The sequence below is a fragment of the Mandrillus leucophaeus genome, unplaced genomic scaffold (assembly GCF_000951045.1).
Source record: "Mandrillus leucophaeus isolate KB7577 unplaced genomic scaffold, Mleu.le_1.0 Scaffold121, whole genome shotgun sequence".
In the NCBI taxonomy this organism is placed as follows: domain Eukaryota; kingdom Metazoa; phylum Chordata; class Mammalia; order Primates; family Cercopithecidae; genus Mandrillus; species Mandrillus leucophaeus.
The window spans coordinates 5,314,726-5,329,198 of NW_012100432.1; the positions used below are offsets into that span (position 1 = coordinate 5,314,726).

Sequence of the window (14,473 nt, forward strand, 5' to 3'; positions counted from 1 at the left end):
GAAGGGGGAGGGAGGGGAGGGGAGGGAAGGGAAAAAAATAACCACTCTCCTGCATTTGTTTTGTTTGAGACAGAGTCTCACTCTCACCCAGCTGGAGTGCAGTGGCACCATCTCAGCTCATTGCAACCTCAGTCTCCTAGGTTCAAGCAATTCTCCAGCCTCAGCCTCCCAAGTAGCTGGGATTACAGGGACATGCTACCACACCCAGCTAATTTTTGTATTTTTAGTAGAGACAAGGTTTCACCATGATGGCCAGGCTGGTCTCAAAGTCCTGACCTCAAAGTGATCTGCCCGCCTCGACCTCCCAAAGTGCTGGGATTACAGGCATGAGCCACCGCACTGGCCTGTTGTTTTTCATCCTCTTTGGCCTTATGTTGGTACATATCAGTCTGGTTTATTTTTTTTCACTGCTATATGGTATTCACTTTAAAAACATAGCGAATATATTCACTTTTCTCCTTTGCATAGTCACTGAAGTTTATTACCTATTTTTCATTATCAATAAACAGCACTGCTGTGAACATTCTTGCATAGGTCTTGTGCAAATGTGCAAGAGTTTCTTCAGGTTATATATGCAGGAGTTGGACTGGAGGGGTGGAGGGTGTACATCCATCTTCACCTGTGTTAAATGTTGCCAAATGGCTCTCCAAAGTGTTCAGTCCAACTTACACTGCCCCCTACCAGCGCCTGAGCTGTCCCCTGCCCCATATCCACATGAAAGCTCAATATGGTCCAGCTTCTATTTTACTTTGTAATTTTTGCCAGTCTGAAAATAAAAATAAATCTCTTTATTATTTGGATTTGTACTTCCCTGATTACTAAGATTAAAACTTGTTATCCTTGCAGAAGCCCGATATGTAAAGCTAAACTAGATGGAGTCGTTCTGTTTGGGGGCAGGTGAGGGTGTTCATATTTAAGATATCTAAGTGATTGCCCTTATGGTCTTAGTCCATTTGAATCATATGCATATCCCTAAATATTGGGCATAATCTTAAGCAAATGAGTTTGCATTAAATCTCTTTCGTAGCGTTTTTCAGCTAGTGTCTTGACTGATTTTTAGAGATTGGCTGTCATTTTAGCATCATCTTTAACATCTCCTTCACATCCCTTTACATGTGAATTGGGAGTTGGCTTAAATAGCAAACATGAAAACCCACCCATGAAGCCAAGGAAGAGACCAGGCCTGTGAGTCTTGTAGGCAGGGGTCCTCACATTCTTCAGGCAGATCCCTGATTTAGTGCCTTTGTTCTGCTGTCCCCTCTGCGTGGCATACTCCTCGCCGCAGATGTGCATATGGCTCCCTACCTCCCCTCCTGTAGGTCATTTGCAGAGCTCACCTTAGTTAGGCCTTTTCCAACTTGGCACTGTTGGGAATATGCTGCCCCAGCCTGCCAGCTGCTCCTGGTACCCCCATCCTGCTCCACTATGTATTCCCTTCATAGTACTTATTACTGTCTAGCTTTCTATATAAATTATTTAGTTACCATCTACTTTGACTCTTATTTATTTTTGTGTTTCCCTTATTCCTTGCAGAATGTAACTTCCTCCAGTGCAGGCGTCTTTGTTTTGTTCACTACTGTCTTTCTATTATAATGCCTACACATAATAGTACTTAGTAAAGATTTGTTGATGAATAAATGATCTGGAGTTAGCAAGGAAAAGAGGGCAGAGAAGAGCATTTCTGAAATAAAGAGAGACAGACAATGTATGTGCCAAGACCTGGAGGCAACACAGCGTGGTCACTTGCGCTGGAAGTGAAACAGAATATGACTATGATTATGAATGGCCGCCTCTCCAGGTTGGGGTACTGGGGGCAGTTGTGAGAGATGTAAGTAGCAACCATAGTCAGCAGCTTCGACTTGATCTTGGGGGCACTGGGGAGCCCTTGCATAATTTTAATCTAGAGAATAACACAATCCTATTTGCATTTTAGAGGAACATCACCCTGGCACCAACCAGGAGAAAGCATAGGCTGGGGGTTAAAGATAAGATTGGAGACAGGTGGACCACCCAGAGGGCTGTCTCAGTGATCCAAGGGAAGGGAGATGGTGGCCTCACCAGATAATGGCAGGGAGAATGGAGAGAAGTGGACAATTTCCAGAGATACTTGAGATGTCTCTACTGTCTTTTCCTGTGATCCCCAAAGTAGATGGAATCCAAGTAACTCTCCGCATCTGGTCTTAGCTGAGCCTTGAGACTGTGCTTCTGCTAAGCATGCTCATAAGTAATCAAATTGGGAAGCTTTCCAAAATGCTCCACCCACATCTTCAACTTTCCTCCTGGTGAAAGAAATCTGGAGCAAGACTGCCATTATTCAACCATGCAGTGAATAATGGAGCAGCAAGCTGATTGAACTCGAAGTTTTTGGAAGGATGGTAGCATTTGACATCCAAGTTCCCCTGGTCTCCAAATCTTTTGTGCAAGTAAATTAGTTTCATTTGTCTCAGGGCACCTTTTCCAGGCCAACTTCTTCCAACTTGCCTGCAAATGTTTCTCTGTGGTGTGTTTGAGGCTTGGCTGCATCCCCTGGTCTGGAACAAATCTTTTATTACTAGGAAATAGCTGGATGATGATTCTGGACCCTTGGACCCTATCCCTCTGTCAGCTGTTGACTCAGTATATGATACCTTGATCATTTTCAGTTTAACCTGCCCCCTCTCCTGCCTGTTTCTCATTAATGTGAATTTCATACTGGAAGATGAATTTCATACCCACCACCTCACCAGTATTGGCGAGACAGTCAGGATTAACACCTGTTTCTTCAAGACTCTCCTGAGATGTAGTCAGGGCACATATGTTGTTTTCTTTTCTCACCTCCCAGACTTGCATGACTTGCTTTGGTCCAGTGGTCATGCATTCCACCCCAACCTAAAAACATCCAGATGATGGGAATATCGTGTTGCTCGTTTCACATGGGAAAGCCACAACCCACCCTCCTCTTGTTCAAGTTGCATTCAAATCTAATTTCCACGGCCTGTGCGAGTGGGAGCTCCACAGCCCTTGTGTCAGCTGTCGAAGTTTAGCAATACTATTTCCAAACATGGGCCAGTAGGCAGCCAGCAGGCACTAGACAGCTGAGTGCTGGCAGAAAAAGCCTCAGACACCTATAGCAGTCCAAACAGTGACTCATCCTGCTATTGCCAGGATAAATATGGGAATAAATGGTATTTTTCTCTAAGCAGGAAGAATTGTCAAAATGCTTATCACTTTATAAAATATAACAGATTGTGCCTGATCATGTTTTGAAATGTTCTAACCATTCACTCGCTGGTTTTTTGTTGTTTTTACTTTTTTGAGTTTAGTAATAAATTTCACTTGTCTTCCTTCTTCCTAGAAGGCCTGGAGAACCCAGGAGTTTCCAAGCTGTGCTGCCACCTGAGCTCTGGATCCACCTGGCTGTGGTGGCCTGTGGCAATCGGCTGGAGGAGACGCTGGTCATGCTCAAATCAGCTGTGCTCTTTAGCCACAGGAAGATCCAATTCCACATCTTCACTGAAGACTCTCTGAAGCCCGAGTTTGATAAGCAGGTGAATTTGCAGAAATCATGGCACAGTGTTTACTGAGTACAAACAGACTACATTTTAGGAACTGCATATTCTGTTGACTAATGTATTTTGCTGCATGTTCAATTGTGTGACCTTGAACACTTGACTGTGAGCCTCACTTTTTGGTAATACAGGAATAATTACACCTGTCTCATAGAGATACGGTGAGGATTGAATGAGGACAGGGTCTCACTCTATTGCCCAGGCTAGAATACAGTGGTACAATCTTGGCTCTCTGCAGCCTCAACCTTCCAGGCTCAAGTGATCCTCCCACCTTAGCCTCCCAAGTAGCTGGGACCACAGGCACGCACCACCATGCCTGGCTAATTTTTGTATGTTTTTTAATAGAGACAGAATTTTGCCATGTTGCCTAGGTTGGCTTCAGCAATCTGTCCACCTCGGCTTCCCCAAAGTGCTGGGATTACAGGCATGTACCACTGTGCCCAGCCCCTGGTTTGTTTTTTGTTTTTGTTTTTTTTTTTCTGAGATAGAGGTTCACTCTGTTGCCCAGGTTGGAGTCCAGTAGTGTGATCTTAGCTCATTGCACCATCTGTCTCTTGGGTTCAAGTGATTCTTCTGCCTAGCCTCTGAGTATCAAGGATTACAGGCGTATGCCCCCATGCCCGGCTAATTTTTGTATTTTTTTTTTTTTTTTTGAGATGGAGTCTTGCTCTGTCACCCAGGCTGGGGTGCAGTGGCCAGATCTCGGCTCACTGCAAGCTCCGCCTCCCGGGTTTACGCCATTCTCCTGCCTCAGCCTCCCGAGTAGCTGGGACTACAGGCGCCCGCCACCTCACCCGGCTAGTTTTTTGTATTTTTTAGTAGAGACGGGATTTCACCGTGTTAGCCAGGATGGTCTTGATCTCCTGACTTTGTGATCCGCCCGTCTCGGCCTCCCAAAGTGCTGGGATTACAGGCTTGAGCCACCGCGCCCGGCCCTAATTTTTGTATTTTTAGTGAAGACGGGGTCTCATCATGTTGACCAGGCTGGTCTTGAACTTCTGACCTCAAATGATCCACCTGCCTGTCCCTCCCAAAGTGCTGGGATTACAGGCATGAGCCACTGCGGTTGTTTTTTTTTTTCCATATACAGTTGTGTATCTGTATGTTTGTACATATAGATATGCATATGTGTAATTACATACATATGTATATATCCTGATTAAATTGTATTTCTTTTACAAAATCGGGATTATACTGTGTATATTGTTGTGGAACTTGCTTTTCTGCACTGAAAACTGTATGATCAGCATTGCTCCCAGTCAGTACTCCTACATTCTTACCTCATTCTTTTTGGTGACTACATACTATTTTATTACGGGCCTATGTCCTCATTTATTTGACTATTCCCATACTGAAGAATAGGTAATGAGTTTTTCCAGTACACAAGAAGAGCTTTGGAAAGGTCTCTTCCCCCAGGGTAGGTACACACATGACCTTCGCAGATCAGGCTTTGTTTTCCTTGAGAGTTTTCTCTTGCAGTACATTTTCAAATGGTGGCAGAGCGAGAAGCTGGTTTGCTTTGTGTCTACCGACTTGAGTCAACAGTGCTGTATGCTGTCACCAGGCTAGCTGCACTAATGAGAAATGCCCAATAAAAGCATGTTGGGCAGAGAAAGGCTAATAATAGAAAGATGGAAAATGTGTTATGTTTGAGTAGGAAAAAAAAAATCACCTTGACATCTTTACCAAGAGAAACCATGGAGGAAATAGTCTTGGGGCTTTGGAATTGATTGGAAAATGCCTTGTAAAGGATCGGAATCAGGGGAAGGGTGAAGGAAAAAGGCTGCAACTCTATACAGTTAGCTCAGAGGCTGAAGTGTAAGGGAAATGATAATGAGAGTATATAGCATTTGTTAAGGGCTTATGATTTATGAGTTCATCTCATTTAATCCTCATAATCTTCAAAGGTAACCTTTGAAGAAGGTAATTATTATATCCCAGTTTTACAGACTGAGATCATTGAGCTTAGAGAATTTTAGCGATTTGCTCATCAGGGTTCAGGTCAAGTTTATTGGCTCAACCTTCCAAGGAATTAATCGATATACCATACCACCTCCTGAACTAGTAGACAGAAGACTCAAATTCAGAACTCACCTCTAGTATGTACTTGCTATATGACCTTGGGTTAGTCTTTTGGCCTTTTTGAGCCTCAGTTCCCCATCTGCAACTTGAGGCTAGCAGGTTTGCCAAAAGAGACGGTAGATCTGTAAATCTGGATAGGTCAGGTCAGGCTTCAGTAACAACTCCCCCAAAACTCAGATACTTTTCATGTGCCTGCAGCTTGTCTCCCAGGGGGCAGAGCCTCCATTCTGCACAGCCTCAGGTTTGGGACGGAAGTAGACTGAGGCTATTCATGTGTTAGCTACACTTACCAGAGCATTTGACATCGTTCGTGGGATGCCATGGCAGGAAAGAGACTAGAGAGTCATAACCTCGCCTTTCATTCCCGCAGTGTGGCAGTGACACAGGTTTTTCCATGCATGTTTAACTTGCTAGTAGTCACAAGCCCATCCAACTGTGGGGGGCTGAGAAGTGCTCTATGGGGCGGAATGAAGGGAAGCTGGCTATGCGCAAACACTACTCATGTCTTATACAATATCCGTCTACCAAGTACTTAGTGAGTACCTGCTGCATGCTAAAAAGCAAGGATGTAGGGATGGAGCAGAACAAATACAGACTTGGACTTTAAAAGGGGAAGGGAAGGACCGGGTGTGGTGGCTCACACCTGTAATCCCAGCACTTTGGGAAGCAGAGGCAGGCAGATCACCTGAGGTCAGGAGTTCAAGATCAGCCTGGTCAACATGGCAAAACCCTGTCTCTACTAAAAATACAAAAATTAGCTAGCATGGTGGAGTGTGCCTGCAGTCCCAGCTACTCGGGAGGTTGAGTCAGGAGAATTGCTCGAACCTGGGAGGCGGAGTTGCAGTGAGCTGAGATTGTGCCATTGCACTCTAGCCTGGGCGACAGAGAAAGACTCTGTCTCAAAAAACAAACAAACAAACAAAAAAGGGAAGGGAAGGAAGATGTGTACGTGTAACCATATCTGTTTAGCAGGTTGTACTTTCCAAGGAGGCCCCCAGTGGTCCCACCTTCTGTTATTCACATGCTGGTATACTTCCCTCCTACACTGTCCCACGGTCCTCTGTGGGACTAATAGGACAGGGCGGAAGGGATGGTATGAGATTGGGTTACAAAAGGCACTTCACCTTCCATCTCGGATCAGTGGGTCTGGGGGAAGCCAGCTACCGTGTCAGAGTAGCCCTCTGGAGAGGCCTGCATGGCCTCTGCATGGAACGGAGGCCCCTTGCCAACACTTGTATATGAGCTGGGAGGAAGATCCTCCAGCCCCTTCAAGCCTTCAGATGACCATAACCCTGTAATCTCATGAGAGGCCCTGAGGCAGAACAACCCAGCTCGTACATTCTCAACCGTAAGAAACTATGTAAAATCATACATGTTTGAGGTTTTATTTTATTTACTTTTTATTTTTTTTGAGACAGGGTCTCACTCGGTTGCCCAGTACAGTGGCACAATCATAGCTCCCTGCATCCTTGAGCACCTAGACTCAAGCAATCCTCCTGCCTCAGCATCCTCTCCATGCCTGGCTAATAAAAATATATATTATATATATTTAAATATATATAAGTTGTGTGTGTATATATATATATAATTTTTTTTTTTTTGAGACAGCATCTCTCTCTGTTACCCAGGCTGGAGTGCAGTGGCATGATCTTAGCTCACGGCATTCTCTGCCTCCTGGATTCAAGAAATTCTCCTGCCTCAGCCTCCCAAGTAGCTGGGACTACAAGCCGCGCCGCCACGCCCAGCTAATTTTTGTATTTTTAGTAGATTCAGGGTTTCGTCACATTGGCCAGGCTGATCTTGAACTCCTGACCTCAAGTGTTCTACCTGCCTCAGACTCTCAAAGTGCTGAGATTACAGGCATGAGTCACTCTGCCCGGCACTGGCTAATATTTTATTTTTTGTAGAGATGGGGTCTCCCTGTGTTGCCCAGGCTGGTTTTGAACTCCAGGCTCAAGTGATCCTCCTGCCTTGGCCTCCCAAAGTACTGGGATTATAGGCACATGCCACCACGCCTGGCCTGTTTGTGATCGTACGCTACTAAGTTTTGGGGTAATTTGTTGTAAGGCAACAGTTAATATATTACATATATATGTACATACACATGTACATACATACACAAACATGTATGTATGTATGAAATACATTATGCCAAATGTAATGCTATGTGTCATAAAAAGGATAAAAAGCCAGGCAGAAGTGCCTGGCTCTTTGTGAGGATGCCTGCCCTTGAAAAGAACTGAGGCCTCCAGCCAACAGCCAACCCCAAAGTCTAGACATGTGAGTGAATCAGCTTGCAGAAGATTCCAGCCACCAGCCTTCAAGGCTTCCAGCTGAGCCCCCAGACACTGTGGAGCAGAGTCAACCTGTCCCCTCCTCTGCGTTGTCTGAATTCCTGATCCATGAAATCTATAAGCATAATAAATGATTGTTTTATAGGACTAAGTTTCGGGGTAATTTTTTATGAGCTGCAGGAATTGGAACATTATAAATTAAGAGCTAAATTATATGGAAAAATTACTTGTGAAGTTGTGCTAGGGGTTGAATTTTCCTGGTGACTGTATCCCTTTGATAGTTCATTTCCTCATGTTTTTATTAAACCAGTGAAGCTCATCTAATGAAGGAAATTATGACAGGGTGTTAAAAACTAGGCAGGGGACAGGCATGATGGCTCACGCCTGTAATCCCAGCACTTTGGGAGGCCAAGGCCAGTGGATCACCTGAGGTCTGGAGTTCGAGACCAGCCTGGCCAACGTGGCAAAACCCCGTCTCTACTAAAAATACAAAAATTAGCCAGGCATGGTGGCATGTGCCTGTAGTCCCAGCTTCAGGGGAGTCTGAGGCATGAGAATCACTTGAACCTGGGAGGCGGAGGTTGCAGTGAGCCAAGATCATGCCACTGTACTCCAGCCTGGGTGACAGTGCAAGACTCTGTCTCAAAAAAATAAAATAAAATAAAATAAATAAAAATAATTTTTTAAAAAACTAGGTAGGCGTATACTACCATCACTTTCTTGTCCATGCAGGGATTATGTTGCCAGTTTAGGTGCATACTGCCTTTGCCCTTATGTAAGCCATAGAATTTCTCTCAGCTTCAGTTTGTCGTCTGGGTTATGGGGCAAATGATACCCTGCTTGTGGTGGTGAGGTCGAATCAGATAAAGTATTTTTTTTTTATCCCACAAAGATTCTCTGAAACATCTCCTATATGTTGGGCACTCTGTTAGGTCTAAAGAAATAGAACAGCCGTTTTGGTTCCTGCCAAGCCACTGGCACATGCTGAGGGGGTGGGCTGTCACCCTTCTCCAGGGCATTGTGGGCAACCCAGGGTTTTTTGGGGATAACTTCTGGGAAGCTCAGGGCCACCTATTTTTTACCTCAGGGTGAAAACAAAACAAAATGCCAGTTACCGTCATGATTCCTCCGAAGGCTGCAGTATGGGCGAGTTCTTCTGTATCTAATTAGACTTTTTAAAGTTGCATATGTACAGGATGTCTGGTGGTATTTGCCGTCTACATGGTAGATACTTCATATTTTAAAGTTTCATGTATTTTCGTCATCTCCCAACAGAGAAGTGGGAGATGCCAGCTAGTTGGTTTCTTAGCCTTTTCTGGCAACTCGGGATCAGGCATGTGGTTGAGATTCGGCTAAACTATACTCCTGCCCAACTCAGAATCAGGAAGTAGTGGGACGCACAAATAAGGAGGCTACCAATCCATTCTGGTGGTGGGGGCAGTCAGTATATATTTGTATATGTGTGTGTGTGTGTGTGTGTGTGTGTATATATGCATGTGTGTGTGCGCGTGCATGTACGTGCGTGTGTATATGTGCATATGGGTGCACATGTGCGTGTGTGTGAGGGGGTGGCGAGAAGAGGGCTGCCATGGGAAGAATTGTCATCAGGAGGTTTCAGTGCCTGGCGTCAGAGGGGCAAACTGTGGCACTTGTGGTGATAGTAGCTGGGGTTTCCTTACCAGACTGGCTTGTGGTAGGCTCTGACTAACAGATGGAAAAGACACAGACGCCGTAGAGCCTGGGTCTGGCTCAAGCTGGATCAGGGCATGGCCCCTGAGTCTGGTTCTCCAGCCCTCCCACTGGTCTTCTGAGCTACCTAATATCCTTTCATTACTTTCTTTTTGGCTTAAAGAACCTGAATTGAACCAGACGTGGTGGCTCACACCTGTAATCCCAACACTTTGAGAGGCCAAGGCGAGCTAAGGTCAGGAGTTTGAGACCAGCCTGGCCAACATGGTGAAACCCCGTTTCTACTAAAAATACAAAAATTAGTTGGGCATGGTGGCACACACCTGCAATCCCAGCTACTTAGGAGGCTGAGGCACGAGAATCGCTTGAACCTGGGAGTGGAGGTTGCATGAGCCGAGATGGCACCACTGCACTCCAGCCTGGGCAACAGGGTGAGACTCCATCTCAAAAAGAGCCTGAATTGATTTTATTGTGCGCAACCTAGCATCCTGAGAGTACCACAAAGTAACTAAAACGTGGTGAGGAAATTTTTTTGTTTTGTTTTGTGTTTTTGTTTTTCCTTTAAAGAAAGAAAAAAAAAGCACCAAAGGGCTGCTTTTAAGTAGTACCATATGCTTTTAGAGGACAGGGACCATGCCTCTTCATTATTCATTTCCTTTTTCTTTTGAGGATTTAGGAAAAATAGCCCAGAGAAAGAGATGATAAGGTATTCTTCAGTAGTTTAAAGACATATGCAATTGGAATTAGATTTCTTCCGTGTTGCTCTGCAGGACAAAACGAGGCGTGATGTGGAGGAGGTCTCAGGCAGCTGGTTCTGATTCCATGCAAGGAGCCCTTTTTAAAGGTATTGGGGGAGCTGGGCACGGTGGCTCATGCCTGTAATCCCAACACTTTGGGAGGCCAAGGCGGGCAGATCACCTGAGGTCGGGAGTTCGAGACCAGTCTGGCCAACATGGTGAAACCCCGTCTCTACCAAAAATACAAAAATTAGCCCGTGTGGTGGTACGCACCTGTAATCCCAGCTACTCAGGAGGCTGATGCAGGAGAATTGCTTGAACCTGGGAGGCAGAGGTTGCAGTGAGCCAAGATCGCCCCACTGCACTCCAGCCTGGGTGACAGAGGGAGATCCTGTCTCAAAAAAAAAATAAATAAATAAGAGGTATTGGGTTTCTCATTACTAGAGGAGCAAGCTGAGGCTGACCCAGCACTTTCAGGGACGTCCATGGAGGACTTGGGAAAGGTAAGGGCTGCACTTCACTGTCACTGTGTGGTCGTTGTTGTCTTACCTTCGTGGTCATTATTAAGAGGTTTCCTCGTTTTAGATGCATGGTCATTTGGCACCTCCCTGACTCCTCTGAAGTTGGGTGTGATTGTGTGATTTGCTTTGGCCAATGAACGTGGGTGACAGTGATGAGTGTCACTTTTAACATAAAATATGTCACTTCCTGGTGGAAACTTAAGATCTAGTGTGTGTTTTGCCACACTTCCTTCTCTTGCATCTGCGTTCACTGATGTGAGTTGAGATGGAGCCTCCATGAGTTTGGCCCCTGAGTGAGAATACTGAGCACAGCCCCTTGCCAGTCTGAAGATGTAGCAGGAGCAAGAAATAAACTTTAGGAAAAAAAAAAAAAAAGAAAAGAAAAACACCTTAAAATAAATTTTTTGGGGGGTAGGGGGAGAGATGGGGTCTTGCTATATTGCCCAGGCTGGTCCCAAACTCCTGGTCTCAAGTGATCCTCCAATCTTGATCTCTCAAAGTGTTGAGTTTATAGGTATGAGCCACAACACCTGGCCATAAATTCTTGATAACCCTAGTTTATCCTGACTGATGCAACTGAGTTTGTTTTTTGTTTGTTTGTTTTTGTTTTTGTTTTTGAGATGGAGTCTCACTCTGTTGCCCAGACTGGAATGCAGTGGCATGATCTCCACTCACTGCAACCTCTGCCTCCTGGGTTCGAGTGCTTCTTGTACCTCAGCCACCCGAATAGCTGGGATTACAGGCATGCACTACCACACCCAGCTAATTTTGTATTTTTTGGTAGAGATGGGAGTTTCACCATGTTGGCCAGGCTGGTCTCGAACTCCTGACCTCAGGTGATCCGCCCACCTCAGCCTCCCAAATTTTGGGATTACGGACATGAGCCACCTCGCCCAGCTGCAATTGAGTTTTAATGGCTTCATCGTATCTAGTGTGTTATTGTAAGCCAGCCAAACCCTTGTGAAAGCAATGTAATGGATTTGAGATCCTAAAAGTCTTCTGTTCTGTAACATTTGTAGATGCTCAAAAATATTTTTTTGTAACTTCAAAAGAATGAATGAACCTGCAAGAAAGGAGGAGTTACCTACTGAGGTAAAGGATGAGGTGGGCGGTTAGATTGACAAAGGTAGTCAAACCTTTCTGAAGAAAGGATGCTAACAATCAGAGTGGTGAGGATTTTTTTGTTTTTGTTTTTGTTTTTGTTTCTTTGAGACAGGGTCTCATGTCGTCATCCAGGTTGGAGTGCAGTGGCGCCATCACAGCTCACTGCAGCCCCAACCTCCCGGACTGTTAGAGGATGCAGACAGCCAAGGGAGCCAGTGGACCATGTGAATTTCCCATTCTTTTTTGGGGGCTGATTTTGGGCTGTCGTGCAGTGGTACATTTGTACTGGTATTTATACCTAGTATTTGTGCCAGTGTTCATTCTGACTGGTCAGTACTGTCATACTGAGAGTTTATGCCTAGTGTCAGTTCTAATGGGTCTGTGCGATTATACTGGGTAAATACTAGGTAATGCCTGGTGTGGGTTCTAATTGGTCAGTGCCCTTCATATATCAAATGTCAAATACTTTTTCTGTCACTCCTTTCCTCATTCAGAATGTTAAAGTGTTTCCAATGATGTATTTTTAAAAATGTTTATATCCCAGCCTGGGCAACATGGCAAAACCTTGTCTCAATAAAAAATAGAAAAATTAGCCAGGCATGATGGCGTGCACCTGTGGTCCCAGCTACTTGGGAGGCTGAGGTGGGAGGATTACCTGAGCCCAGGGAGGTCAAGGCTGCAGTGAGCCTTGATCATGCCACTGTACTCCAGCCTGGGCGACAGAGTGAGGCCCCATCTCAAAAAAAAAAAAAAAAAGTTTATGTGGCTATATAAACAATATATGTACATGGTAAAAACCAGTAAATTCATAAATAATAAATGGGAAAAAAACCCATTACACTAATGCTCAGGGAGAACAGTTTTGATGTATATATATAATACTTATTTCCATTCCTTTTCTTTTCATATCACCATCAGAAATGGGATCTCTTTTATATCACTGACGCTTATATTACTGAGTTTCCTCTAAAGTGAGATGACCAGTGTTTCCTGGAAAACAGCAGATAATAACTATTTTAGGCTTTGCAGGCTGTATGGTCTCTATCCCAACTACTCAATGTGCTATTTAGAGCATAAGCAGCCACAAACAATATATAAACAAATGGGTGTGGCTGTGTTCTGGTAACATTTTACTTATGGGCACTGAGATTTGAATTTCATATAATTGTCACAAAATATTATTCTTGTTTTGATTTTTTAAAACTATTTAAGAATGCCAAACCATTCTTGGCATGGCTTGTGTACTCTTTGTGGCAGGCTAGGTTTGGCTCTGGTACTACCATAATTTGCTGACCCCAGTTCTGTGATATTGTCACTAATGACTACATTGTATTCTGTTATATAGACAGACCCTGGAGCTTATTTAACCAATCTCTTCTTTAGATTGTTTTAAATTTATCATTGTTACAAACAACACTAAAACAAACAACCTTGTAATAAATAAGTGTCCATTTTTGAAATTTTTCCTTAAGAGTAATTCCTAGAATTGTTGTAACAATGGGAAGGCATTAACTCAAAAAAATTAAGAAGGGCCAGCCACGGGGGCTCATGCGTGTAATCCTAGCACTTTGGGAGGATGAGGTGGGCAGATTGCCTGAGCTCAGGAGTTTGAGACCAGTCTGGGAAACATGGCGAAACCCCCATCTCTACCGAAAATACAAAAAAATTAGCTGGGCATAGTGGTGCATGCCTGTAATCCCAGCTACTCGGGAGGCCGAGGCATGAGAATTCCTTGAAACCGGGAGGCAGAGAGTACAGTGAGCTGAGATCATGCCACTGCACTCCAGCTTGGGCGACAAAGCAAGGCTCTGTCTCAAAAAAAAAAAAAAAAATTAAGATACACAGATGGCAAAAAAGCATATGAAAATATGTTCAGTGTCATATGTGATTTGAGCATTTGTAACTTAAGGTAATAATGAGACACCACTGCACACCTATTTGAATGGCTAAAATCTAGAACCGTGACAACACCAAATGCTGGTGAGGATGTGGAGCAACAGGAACTCTCATTCATTGTTGATAAGAATGCAAAATCATGCAGCCACTTTGGAAGATGGTTTGGCAGTTTCTTAGAAAGCTGAATATAGGCTTGCCATACAATCCAGGAATTGACCTCGTTAAGTATTTACCCAAATGAGTTGAAAACTTATGTCCACACAAAAACCTGTACACAGATGTTTGTAGCAGCTATATTCACAATTTCCCAAAACTGGAAGCAACCAAGATATCCTTCAGTAGGTAAATGGATAAACAAACTGTGATAGATTCATACCATAGCATACAGTATTATCATTTTTTTTTTATTTTTTTTTTGAGATGGAGTCTCACTCTGTCGCCCAGGCTGGAGTGCAGTGGCATGATCTCTGCTCACTGCAAGTTCCACCTCCCGGGTTCATGCCATTCTCCTGCCTCAGCCTCCCAAGCAGCTGGGACTACAGGCACCCGCCCCCACGCTCAGCTAATTTTTTTGAGCATACAGTATTATTAAATGATAAATT

At 44.3% G+C, this 14,473-nt stretch overlaps 1 protein-coding gene across 1 annotated transcript in view; it reads left to right on the top strand.

Annotated features, from left to right (window-relative positions):
* The window catches only part of GXYLT2 (glucoside xylosyltransferase 2), a 78,374-nt gene that overhangs the window by 16,362 nt on the left and 47,539 nt on the right, over window positions 1–14,473 (top strand). Inside the window, exon 2 of the mRNA XM_011971278.1 lies at window positions 3,335–3,527. Within this exon, the coding sequence (XP_011826668.1) occupies window positions 3,438–3,527 (90 nt within the window). The 5' untranslated portion in view covers window positions 3,335–3,437. The remainder of the gene's footprint in view (window positions 1–3,334; window positions 3,528–14,473) is intronic.